Below are 12668 nucleotides of genomic sequence, written 5' to 3'. Positions count from 1 at the left end.
CTGTTTAATCATGAGATTAACACTTAATGTTAAAATATTTTTTCTTCTCTGTGTAATAAGAATAAAAATATCTACTTCATGGCACTGCTGTGAGAACCAATGGGAGTCATACTTTACATGTGCTTTGTAAAAGGTAAAGAGCTTATTGATCACTGTATTATTTTAAAATTTACATTAGTTTTCTTTAATTTCTCCAGCTCAGTATTTAGCTTGTGAAGGTAAGGGACTGGAGATGCCCCGGCTTCCACTCTCTCACCTACAATGAAGACAGTAATGCCACCTGACAGGGGTTGCTGAGGAGGGAAGTGGTAAACGGTGTCATAGACCCACAGAGCCCAACCCAGACTTTGTGAGTGCAACATACCCAATAACTTAGTTTCTCCCTCCCCGTTTCTGTGATTCTGGAGTGCCCACCTCAGACCTTGGCACAGTGGATGTTTCCTCTAGTTTTGAGCAAAACCTGTTTCTTCTCTAAGAAATGAGAATATCTTTTGTTTTCTTTTAAAATTTTAAAAAAGATTTTATTTATTTGAGAGAGAAAAAGAGAGTGTGTGCATGCAAGTGGAGGGAGAGGCAGAAAGAGAGGGAGAGACATTATCTCAAGCAGACTCCGCACTGAACGTGGAGCCTGGAGTGGGACTCGATCTCAGGACCCTGAGATCATGATCTGAGCTGAAGCCAAAAGTTAAGTGACGGCCACCGAGGAGCCCCAAGAATCCCTTTTAAAAGAAAATCCAACCACAACAAAAAGTGCAGCTGTTCAATACCGTTCTTTTAAATAGGACTTGACTCATAAAAATAATAAACATCGAAATTAATATTATCCTTTCCTACAGAATTATTAACGAGAACTTATTCCCCAACATTATGAATTTATTTTTAAAATATCAACCCATTTCTGCAATTCTTTTTTAAAGTTGAAAGTATAAAGAATTAATGAGCCTTCGAGGAGAAACAGAAAGACTTACCCCGGCCTCCCTGACGCACACTCATCCTCTTCCCCACCCTTCATGCTGCCCGTTCCATGAACCCCTGCCCAAGATCCTGTACTTTCCCATGATCTGTGCCATTTTCTGGTATCTAGTAATCTATTCGTTAATTGTGTCTATTGACTACTTTCTGTGTCTTTCCACCTCACTATAACATAATCTCCAGCGGACAGGAAACTTTTATTTGTTGTGTTTTCTGATCAACACTCACACCTAGAACAGTGCTTGAGAACTAACGGGCCTGTGGCATGCATGGAAGATACAAGACATCGCTTCTGGCTGCTTTGATTGACTCATTTCCTGGCTCTTCTGTTTCCCAAAACTTTAAACTTGACAAGAACAGGGTTCAGAGATTTGGTTATGAGGTCACTATTTTATTTTATTACTTTTTTGGAAACTGAACAGAAGCCAGCTCTTGCAACACTGAAAAAGAAGTCACTATTGAAGCGGGGGTGGGGGGCGGAAAATAGCACTCAGGGAAGATTCTGGTCAAAGATCACCATGACAGCAGCCAGCTGTTTCTGCTCTAGGAAGGAACACACCCTTACTGGGGAAGAGGCACCAGTTAACCTGATTCTGGTACAAAGTGGATGATTGAGTTCTTTTTTTTTTTTTTTTTTTTTTTTAGATTTTATTTACTTATTTGACAGAGAGAGAGAGACAGTGAGAGAGGGCACACAAGCAGGGGGAGTGGGAGAGGGAGAAACAGGCTTCCCACCAAACAGGGAGCCTGATGGGAGGCTCGATCTCAGGACTCTGGGATCATGACCTGAGCTGAAGGCAGACACTTAATGACTGAGCCACCCAGGTGGCCTGGATGATTGAGTTCTATATTGAATATGCTTTCAAATTTCTTTCTACAGTCTTGTAAGATCCGGCCAGCCCAGAAATGTCAATGAAACAAAGACTGGATGTTATAGACCCATCAGACCTCCCATCTTTCCTTGCAAAGGAGATGGACTATGGTTAAAGAAAAAAACGCTCAAATATGCAGTTCAGTTACTTGTTAAATACCAGTGTTGGTTTCTTAGTTGTGACAAAGTATGGCAATATAAATAAAAGGAGATTCTTGATGGGGGGTACATGGCAACTCTCTAATGTTTTCAACACCATTTCAGTCTTACAACCTGAGAGTAGTATGATACTCACAATCAATAGAAATACATTCTGCATTTCTGTGATCTAAAACACATGCGATTCTAATAACTTTTAAATTCCCTCCTGAATAACAAGGGGGAACTATAAAGGTTACCTGATTTTATTAATAAAACATTGTTTTAGCTCAGTAGCAATCCATTGGCAAGAACCCGTTCTCTTGATGGGCTCCTAGTATGGTCATCTGCACGTCCTCTGAGTGGACAGGACCGTTAGATGAGAGCTGACTACAGGTATCATGATGATTCCATTTGTGAAGAAACTTTAACAGGAATATTTCAAAGCCAGATCACTTTAGTTAACAGTTTTAATTGGGAATATCTCCAAATACACTTAGGGGCGGAAAAGTGAACTTTGGGCTAATATGAGCCATTTGGCAATTCTTTGATCCTGGATTTCCCCGCATTTCTGTTTGTTATATTACAATCAGGAATTATCTTATGAAACACAGAAACCTAGTAAGATCTCCATTTGAAACACAAAACCGGAGCCAAGCACCCAAACAGTACAACGACGGAAGAGCAGAATTTGCCCTCGGGAGGCCTGGAGGAGCACCCAGTGGGCATGGGGCTGACAGCGATGTCCGCCCCTCCACCTAATGTTTATTCTGGGAACTCTCCCCAGGATGTACCCTTAGGATCTGTGCCCTTTTCCGTACATAAATAATATTTCAATTAGAACCAAAGCATTAAATAAGGACAGAAATCCACAAAATTAGTCACACAGATTGTTGAATATGAAAGCTTCTTCAGCGAGCCCTAATTGTGTCTCCATCTGGTGAACCAAGAAGGTCTTGGGGGCAAGGGGCCCCCAGGTGATCCCTGCAACTCCAGCCTTGCTGTCAAACTCATTCTTCGGTGAATCGGCTGTTTCAAATGTCAAGTTAAAAAATTGCATAACACAGCCTCTGATCAAAACCTGAGAAATGAAGAAATATGGGAAAATCTCCCCTTTCCAGTGACGCCAAATCATTGCATCTTACTGCTTCACGAGCCCAAAATCCATCAGCAAATATTCACAGAACACCTCTGTGTGCAAGTATCATGACAAATGTGCCAGAGACACAGGACCCAGAGCACAGAAGCCTCTGGTCTCTAGCTGGACAGACAGGACACGTACAAACCTCCCGCAGGTGATACGTGACACCAGGCGTGCTGTGTGCTGAGGACCTTCGGCTTTCTAGCCCAACACGCTGGAGTTTACTTACAAATTAGATAGACACGTGATAAAACCGTAGTGCCTGCTGAAATCAAGGTTGAATTTACAGAGAAGTAAAAATGCACAACACTCTGGCATATTACCGAGCAGTACTTAGCTCTGAACCTTTCTGACACAAAGTGACAGCACAGTGATACTAAGGAGTATAGAAAACAGAGGATCCTAAAAACAAAATCTGAAACAATATTGTAATTCTATTAAGTATAAATCCAATAAGTGTGTGGATGTGGCTTAAAACTAACCATGAGATTGGATGCTGCATTATTTCTTGGAAATTCTGTACCTTCTCAAAGAGTTTAACAACCTCTTTGAAAATCCCAGGACTTCGAAATCACAACAAAACCTTTTTTATAATTAACTATGAAAGAATAATAAAACCTATACAAGGAAAATTCTATCTAATTAGGAAATTTAAAATTTGATATTTAATAAAGAGATACTAAGCAATTAAACAGTGTGAAAATTCATTTTCTTCTTCAGAGTTACAATTTTTATCAAGTTCCAACAAAAAATGTCAATAGTTCTAGAATGTATATAGAAAATTAATAAATAAGCACATGAATGGATACTTGGAAAATAACAGGGACAACCTAAAGTTTTTGAGTCTTACTTAAAAAAAAAGCAGAACTAAGGGCACCTCGGTGGCTCAGGGCTAAGCATCCAACTCATGGTTTTGGTTCAGGTCATGACCTCAGGGTCCTGGGATTGAACCCAGAGTCCGAGTTGGGCTCCCAGCTCAGCGGTGAGTCTGCTTGTCCCTCTCCCTCTGCCCCCACCCCTCCAGCTCATGGTCTCTCTCTCTTTCTCTCTCTCTCAAATAAATAAATTAACAAGTATCTTTAAAAAATAAATTAGAACTAGAATAGAAACAAACAAACAAACAAAAAACAAAGAAAACTGCATAGATTCAGAATTTCCTCAATTCCAAAAAAGGACCATACTGAACAGAGGAAAAAAAAAATCAAGGAGTTTTGGATAAACCTCTTGTTTATAGATACATTAATTTGGTCGTGCTAAACAAAATTTATTTTCCCTGCACAAAACGATAGTGTCTAAAACAACATTCAGCCCAGTTTCACGAATGAGGAAAAGTAAATATGACTGTCACCGAGGTTCTCCTCTTCAAGCCTTCTGTCTCAGATCTATGAATGTTGAGTGTGTGTGTGTGTGTGTGTATGTGTGTGTGTGTAGAGAAAGAGATGTACTATTTACTGCTACATTAACCATACATATATATGATGAATTCTTATACATACTGTACACACATATACCATGCAGATATATGCATTATATGAAAGGTCTAAAAAACATCTCAGGCAAACCACGATAATGACAATAGCAATTCCATCTGGACTTGGGAAACTGGGTCAATTTTCATTCACTTGATAGAATTTTGTGTTACTTTCCAAACTTTCTAACAATTACAAATTATTTAGGGAAATTTTTAATCAGTATATAATTTTTGGATGCCATAAAATCACAAATTTGTAAAAATCTGCACATGGGAGGAAATTTTAGAATAGAACAGAGGGTATTTGGGGGAAGTGGAACTCTGAGAGTTAATTAATTTCTTACTCAATATCCTTTCTTCTTAAATCTGCTATGAAGAGCCCATACCCTCTTTGAGATGGTCAAGTCAAGGTTTATTTGTAAAACTCATGTGCAGAGGCTAGGAATACTAGCATAGAGGTTGAAGAAGACTGAGGTACTAGATATAAAGCTCATTATATTATAAAATACTTGAATATTTTATTTAATACAGATAAATAGAATAATAAATCAATGAAAAGACCGTCCAAAATAGATTCAACTATATATGAGAGACTTAGTACAAAACAGTAAGCTGCCCAATGCAAACAAGTTAAAAAAATTATCCAATAAATTTAGTTGAGATATTTAGCAGTAATTTGGAAGGAGAAAATAAAAGAAAAAAGGGGAAGTTAAAGCTAGTAGACATGATCTACCAAATGAATGCCAGGAGGATTAAGGAGTTAAAAACCAAACTAAAACACCAAGTTATAAAAAAGTCAAAGTAGCAGTGGATAGAATAGGCTATGTAAGAGATTATGAATAAATACATTTTTAGCTTTAATGTATTTAGCTTTAATGTATTAGAGAAGATGAAAAGGAAAAGTTTATCATATTAAATACACAGACATAAAATCTCTATACCATTTAAAAAAAGAAGTAAAATATTGTGAAAATATTTACAGTAAAATTTTGATAAGCAATATGTCTAACATAGTTTCTTCAAAATTACAAAGAAAAATTAGGACAAATGAGGGAAGTTATGAATAAAAATTAGCAGGATAGAAAATTAGAAATTATCCAAATATGCAGAAAGAAATTCTTCTTTGTAGGCAAGCAACAAATTACATTTGAGATAGTTTTATAACCACTAAATTAGCCAAAATAAAATTCAACAGATAAGATGCTGTAAGAATGTGGAGAACCCGTCCACGGCATTTCTGACTGTGCACATTTATAACTCATTTTGAAAGCTAAATGGCGAGAGGCAGCGAGGATGGTAAAGACGTTCATCCTCTTTTAGCTCTGATAGTCTATCTATAGAATTTAAGTGAAACATATAATTCAGAAACAAGAGACCTGCACAAAATTTTGGAAGTGGTCACATTAAATACTGTATGATATAGCAAACTAATACGGAATTACTTAGAAGTAGGGAAAAGGCTTATTGTATGATAAGTGAACACAAAAATATACCACAGTTTATGTTGTATTTTTTCAATTATGTAGGAAACACAGGTAAAATGCAAAGTGAAAGTAATTCATTTATTAAAGTATAATAAAAATATTAGTGTTTCCTAGTTTATATATGTTTCAACCCATTTGCTTTTGATAATACATAAAAATCATGGTTTTATTGGTTAAGAATTTTGTCCATGAACAAGGCAGGTAGTGAAAATAGTTTCCAGCCAGAGCATCTAATGTATGTATGTGTATGAGTGTATGTGAGTTTGTGTGAGTGTGCGCGTGTGTGTAGTCTGACGGAAAAGCACTTGGGCGGTAAGTCAGGCCCTTCCCTCCCCAAACACACACCTGTACTTATACAACTACACCTGTCCTGCCGCCTCACGGTCAGGGTGAGTGTTTAAGGACACAGTAGCCGTGACAACAGCTATCGTAGCACGTGCCTGCCCGACACACTCTGTGTGCTCCAGACACGGTCCTCCAAAACAAGAGAAACGATACCACGGATTTCTTCAGTTGTGATGCTACTGCATGTAATGCAAATGCTCTTTTTCATCTCTGAAGTGCAGGAACTAGAATCAAGCATTTTGGGAGGCCCTGCCTCCCGAGGTTTGGGACTCTGGGACTCTGGGAATAAGTGGGACATGAACAAAGGCAGGAATCACTGGAGAACTCTTACAAGATTATAAACTTGTGGATTTCCTGGAAAAGCCTTAAAGAGAAGCTTTAAAATCTCTGTGTGTGTGTGTGTGTAAAATGAACTTTTTTTTTTTTTTAAACGAAGGCAATAAACAAAAGAAATCACAAACACACACCTGTTGCGATAGGCGCTTCCCTGGGCCGCAGGGCAGCCATGCGCTGTCAGGAAGTGTTCCCCTTGCCCTGGCTTTCCAGACTCAGGTAGACAGAATCTGCACTAACACGCGGTGCTTTCTCCCCGCAGGGCTGGACCCAGTTTCTGACACAGGCATGATCTACGAGGAAGACTCTGTGGCTCATTCCTCCTCCTCTCTGCTCACGGGACAGCTCAGCCCTCACCCTGCTCATTGGAGGACAGACGTGCTGTGCACCGGTTGTGCCTAAAAGCCTCCCCTGGTTTAGATGCAACTCTCACGGTCTCCGTGCCCTGGTCGGCTCTCGGGCCCCCAGAGCAAAGACCGTCCTCCGCACCTGTGGACGCCAGGCTCCCTGACTCCCAGATGCTCCTGTGCCGGAAACCTACCTGCTTCTTCTGGACCCTGAAGGGCACGCTTGTTCCTGCTGCTTTGGCTGGAGTTGCCCCCTCCTGCAGCGGGTGGTGCAAAGATCCCCTAAGAAGAGAAAAACCCCAAGTTACGGCACAGACAGCTGAGGTGCGGGAGGCGGCTGTGCGGGGCGAGCCCACCCACGCCCGGGGGTTGGAGGGAGGCAGCTGCTGCAAACTCACTTTGAGAGCCGAGGGGACAGCTGGGGCCTCCCGCACGGCTGCCCTGGGGGCGGCGGCTCCGGCCTGGGGGGCGCCTGGCAGCTGCTCAGCCCGGTGGAGTTCCCGCAGCTCCGCCTGGAGGCTCCGCAGCTCGGCCTGAAGGGCAGCCACCCTGCAGAACGCCAGCACCGAGAGGCAGCTGGCCGCCAGGGCCAGCAGCAAGGTCACGGCCAGCAGCGTTCCATCTTTGGAGACTGGGACAGAGGGGCTTTCCTTCAGGGGGAGGATGGAGACACACTCCTTCAGTTTCATTTCTTCTCCCCTCTCCAGGCAGGGAGAAAGGCGTGACTGCCGGCCTGCGCAGCCATCCATGGCACTCCTGGAACTTTGAAGGTTCGGGCCTTTCGAGTAAGCAAGCGCAGGGAATGGCTCATTTCCTGTGAGCTGTGCTTGCTGGTGTCCTACACTGACTCGGGGGCCTGGCCCTGCGGTCGCCCTCAGGACAGCTCTCCTGCGCTCCCCTCTGTCCGCCCGGCCTTGTCCTGGCCCCGCTGCAGGATAGGTCTTCCTGGCACCGGCGCTTCAATCCGATTGCCCAATCATTTCCTCATTTCACTTTCAGTTTTTGTAAGAATTTTAATGGCATCTCAAGACACACACAAACACACACACACACACACAGGCCCCTGGTGTGACAGGACCCGGGGTGCGGACTGGCCCGCTGGGGAGAGTCCCGCAGCCGAGCAGGTGCGGGTCGAGCTCTGGGTGGCACGGCCGGAGCTGCTGCCCTCGGGGCGCCGGGCTCAGACCGCCGGAGGGAAGGATTGTTCAGGTTCTGCCAGAGTCAAAGTAATGAATGTTCAGGTCAGATAAGCTCAGTGCTGGCCGTGAACCGTCCCAGCTGGAGAACGATATACGAACGGTCTCAAGGAAGGAAACAGGCGGTCCTCAGAGGTGGCATGGGAGGCCACCGGGCTATACTCGCTTTATCCTTAGCAATGCCACATAGAGAATGCGGCGAGATCTTGGACACGTGTCTCAGCTCCACCGGAGGGCTGCTTGCTCTGCGGGGGCTGCATTTCCAAGGGGAACCCGTGTCTGCTTTTCCTTCTGGGACTCAACGCCCCCAGGACGGCCACGCCGGGAGGTCCACCTCCCCAGCTGCAGGTGTCGGTCGGAAGGGGTCTGGGAAACCCGGCCTCCTCCCGGCTCCCAGTGCCTCCGTCCAGCCCCACCGCAAGCTGCCCCTTCCCGACCCACTCACCCCGTGAGCTGTCTTACAAGCAGCACCCCCGCAGACGTCCTCGTGCGTGTCTCCCTGCGACGTCCGCCCAGCTGCCGGGCAGACATCTGCCGGAGTGGAGACACACGTCCACCTTGCCCAGGGGTCATGGAGCTCCCCCCAAGGAGTTCCCGTCGCTTCCCCAGTGGCCAGGGGACACCATCCGACACTCATTTTAGGACGGTTATTTTTTTCTTTGGGTCTGTGAATTTTAAAACCTTTTAAAGTGACTTTTAAAGAAGGTTAAAAAAAAATTTTGCAAAGTTCTTTCAAAGATGACGGGGGTCCCCACACCAGCCGGCAGAGACCCCTATCTCTGAGGTGGAAGGACGACTTCTGCCAGTGCCAAACATTATGTGATCACGTCTTCAGTCACAGCCCTTGTCTCCAGGCCTGTCAGGGTGACACACACTAGATAATGCTCCAGAAAATAGAATAATTATTCGGGGACTGTATTAAAGCCTTCTGACTGAAAGTAAGGGAAACTCACTCAGGTTACGGGTGTGGATCTGCATTATCTACATACACGCAGAAATAAAAGAACTCAGGGCCGAGCTGGAAAGCGGTGGCTCTCCTCTCCCACTCAGGACACTCGCAGCCACTGCTGCTTTCTGTGAGCCGACCTTCCTCCACTTCCAGTGGGCCACAGCTATCCATATTCCACTGTAAAAATTCCAGAGACAGGGAATAATTTGATCGCATTGGAGAATTAGCTCTGCCTTCCTTGCTCTTTTGGGCACAGACCTTCACGGCCCACGATCTTCAGAGAAAACCACTGACCAGTCTACGTGCAGGTCAACTTACAACACGTGTCTCATCTTGGACCAAGCCGTAGGCAAGTCTAAGCATGCAGAGGGATGGTGCTTCTTCCACGGAAGAAGGCAGGCGGCGGCTTCCCCTGATGCAGTGTGAGACTCGCGGCCATGACCATGTGTGTGTCGCCACAGCAACCACACCACCGAACTTCTCTAAAGACAGGTAGAAACTAAGTGACATTCATGTGCTCCTGAGTTTCTTATTAGAGGAACCTAAGGAAGTTATTACCCCATACATCAAGATTCTGTTTCCTGCCGAGGACATGGTTTGATGATAATTTAACTGAAATTCTGTTCCACACATAGCATGCCATTCATTGACTAACTCTCCACACCGCAAGTGTATTCAGGGAAGGAAGCCAGGGTGCCTGAGCCGCACCGTGCTCTTGGCCAGGATGGAGCTATTTTTACCCACTTCTCTTTCTCACTTGGGATAGAAAACATTCCTGTGTAGTATAGCTGTAGCTACCCCACATGGAATACATGTTCCTGTCCCTCCACTCAGGACTGGGCAGATAGGAACACGTGAGAGTATATGTGAAAAGAACTTAAGCGAGGAGTTTATCCAAAAATGTGAACCAGAGAGTAAAACCAACATACAATCTTTGGCTGCCCGCTACTTATATAGACGACCTCAAAAATATGCAAACAGCTTAATTGGAAACTTCTGGCTTAGTAGTATTTTGAAGAGTCAGCACCTTTAGGACACCTCTCTTACACCACTTCTTCGAGGGTGAGTTGTCTTTCCCAAGGATCCGTACCTCTCGGGCATGTGCATGCCTCTCCCAGACATGTGGATGGACCTAGCAATAGATCTCAGTAGAACCAGCTTCCTAAAGGGCTCAAAATACGGTAAACAGCTGGATACAAGGCACCATTACATTTGGGCAACAATCACGTCGTCTCCTGTTGGAAATATGTATGCAGCCAGGGAAATGGATTTGTAAGGCTTAGTGCTAATCACCTGGTAACTTAACTGTGAAGTCATGGTAGATCCATATACAAAAATTAATGTCGGCCATACTGATCCCTAATACTCAATCATTTTATTAAACATAGGAGGACTTGCGTTTACTGGAGCTTAATTAGCGTCACTGTTGGGAAACATATGCACGTTTGTTAAGTATTCATTTTCATTTGCAAACATGTCCTAGTTTGTTGTGGGACTGCTTCCGGATGTAATGCTCTGAAGGAACAGTGCTTAAGGGTGAGCTTTCAAGACACTTCTGTCAGCTTCGACACTATTTCCAAGGCCCGTGCAGCTTAGTTTGCTCTTCTTTACCTTTATAATACCAACACGAATAAGATTCTAACTAGTATTAAGATGGGTATGGGCAGTCAGGGCCTCATCTGCTATTCCACACCCATGAATGACTCTGTCCCTGTCACAGACACAGACACAGACAACACACTGACACCCACGGACACTTGAATAAAACCTGGCATGATTCAACCCACCTCAGAAACACTGGGAGAAATGACCTCATGATTCCACCCACACTAGAAACACTATTCTCTGCCTCGAAAAATTAATAAGGCAGAACTTGCAAACATTTAAAATAACTTACTTGAAATTTTGCTGAGTAAATGTCAGAAGTAAAATGATGGAGGTGGACACTGAGGTCAGACTTGTCTGCATGCCCAAGGCTGCTCCATGACCTTAATAGACTGTCTCCAGCCCAAAATCTAGAACCTGATTTCTTTCTAAATTCTGTACTACTTCATTTATTTTATTTCATTTATTTATTTGTTTGCTTGTTTATTTTTAACATCTTAATTTTATTTTTTCAGTGTTCCAGTGTTCCAGACTCATTGTTTATGCACCACGCCCAGTACTCCATGCAACACATGCCCTCCTTAATACCCACCACGAGGCACACCCATCCCTCCACCCCTCTCCCCTCCAAAACCCTCAGTTTGTTTCTCAGAGTCCACAGTCTCTCATGTTTCGTGTCCCCTTCTGATTTCCCCCAATTCACTTTTCCTTTCCTTCTCCTAATGCCCTCCTTGTTATTCCTTATGCTCTACAAGTAAGTGAAACCTTATGACAATTGACTCTCTCTACTTGACTTATTTCACTCAGCATCATCTCCTCCAGTCCCATCCATGTTGATTCAAAAGTTGGGTATTCATCCTTTCTGATGCCTGTGTAATATTCCATTGTGTATATGGACCACATCTTCCTTATCCATTTGTCTGTGGAAGTGCATCTTGGCTCTTTCCACAGTTTGGTGACTGTGGCCATTGCTGCTATGAACATTGAGGTACAGATGGCCCTTCTTTTCACTAAATCTGTATCTTTGGGGTAAATACCCAGTAGTGCAATGGCAGGGTCATAGGGAAGCTCTATTTTTAATTTATTGAGGAATCTCCACACTGTTTTCCAAAGTGGCTGCACCAACTTGCATTCCCACCAACAGTGGAAGAGGGTTCCCCTTTCTCCACAGCCTCTCCAACACTTGATGTTTACTGTCTTGTTGGTTTTGGCCATTCTAACTGGTGTAAGGTGGTATCTCAATGTGGTTTTGATTTGAATCTCCCTGATGGCTAGTGATGATGAACATTTTTTCTTGTGTCTGTCAGCCATTTGTATGTCTTCTTTGGAGAAGTGTCTGTTCATGTCTTCTGCCCATTTCTTGACTGGATTATTTGTTTTTTGGCTGTTGAGTTTGATAAATTCTTTATAGATCCTAGGTACCAGCCCTTTATCTGATATGTCATTTGCAAGTATCTCCTCCCATTCCGTGGGTTGCCTTTTAGTTTTGTTGACTGTTTCCCTTGCTGTGCAGAAGCTTTTAATCTTGATGAAGTCCCAATAGCTCATTTCTGCTTTTGTTCCCCTTGTCTTTAGAGACATGTCTTGCAAGAAGTTGCTATGGCTAATGTCCTAGAGGTTACTGCACAATCTGGCTGTTGTTGATAGTGCTGTTCTAAACATTGGGGTGCATGCACCCCTTTGAATCAGCATTTTTGTATCCTTTGGCTAAATACCTAGGAGTGCAATTGCTGGGTCGTAGGGAAGAAGCTGATTTCGTTTAGACGTCTGTCTTTGTGAGACTCGGACCAATCGCATGCTTCAATCCGAATCACGG

At 43.7% G+C, this 12668-nt stretch overlaps 1 protein-coding gene across 5 annotated transcripts in view; it reads right to left on the bottom strand.

Moving 5' to 3' along the window:
* The window catches only part of TNFSF13B (TNF superfamily member 13b), an 80677-nt gene that overhangs the window by 23249 nt on the left and 44760 nt on the right, over positions 1-12668 (bottom strand). Inside the window, exons 3-7 of one of the 5 annotated variants that reach the window (XM_047720388.1) lie at positions 10295-10858; positions 9566-9729; positions 8744-9424; positions 7501-8543; positions 7297-7384 (exon numbers count right to left, since the gene is read on the bottom strand). In XM_047720388.1, coding sequence (XP_047576344.1) covers positions 7297-7384; positions 7501-7851 — 439 coding nt within the window. In that variant the 5' untranslated portion in view covers positions 7852-8543; positions 8744-9424; positions 9566-9729; positions 10295-10858. Of the gene's footprint in view, positions 1-7296; positions 7385-7500; positions 9425-9565; positions 10111-10294; positions 10859-12668 lie in introns of those variants that run through there. The other 4 variants (XM_047720390.1, XM_047720386.1, XM_047720387.1 and 1 more) reach the window with 4 other exon arrangements.

This window comes from Lutra lutra, chromosome 3 (genome assembly GCF_902655055.1).
Source record: "Lutra lutra chromosome 3, mLutLut1.2, whole genome shotgun sequence".
Classification (NCBI taxonomy): domain Eukaryota; kingdom Metazoa; phylum Chordata; class Mammalia; order Carnivora; family Mustelidae; genus Lutra; species Lutra lutra.
The sequence above is the reverse complement of the archived record's forward strand: the minus strand, read 5'-3'. Positions and strand labels throughout refer to the sequence as shown.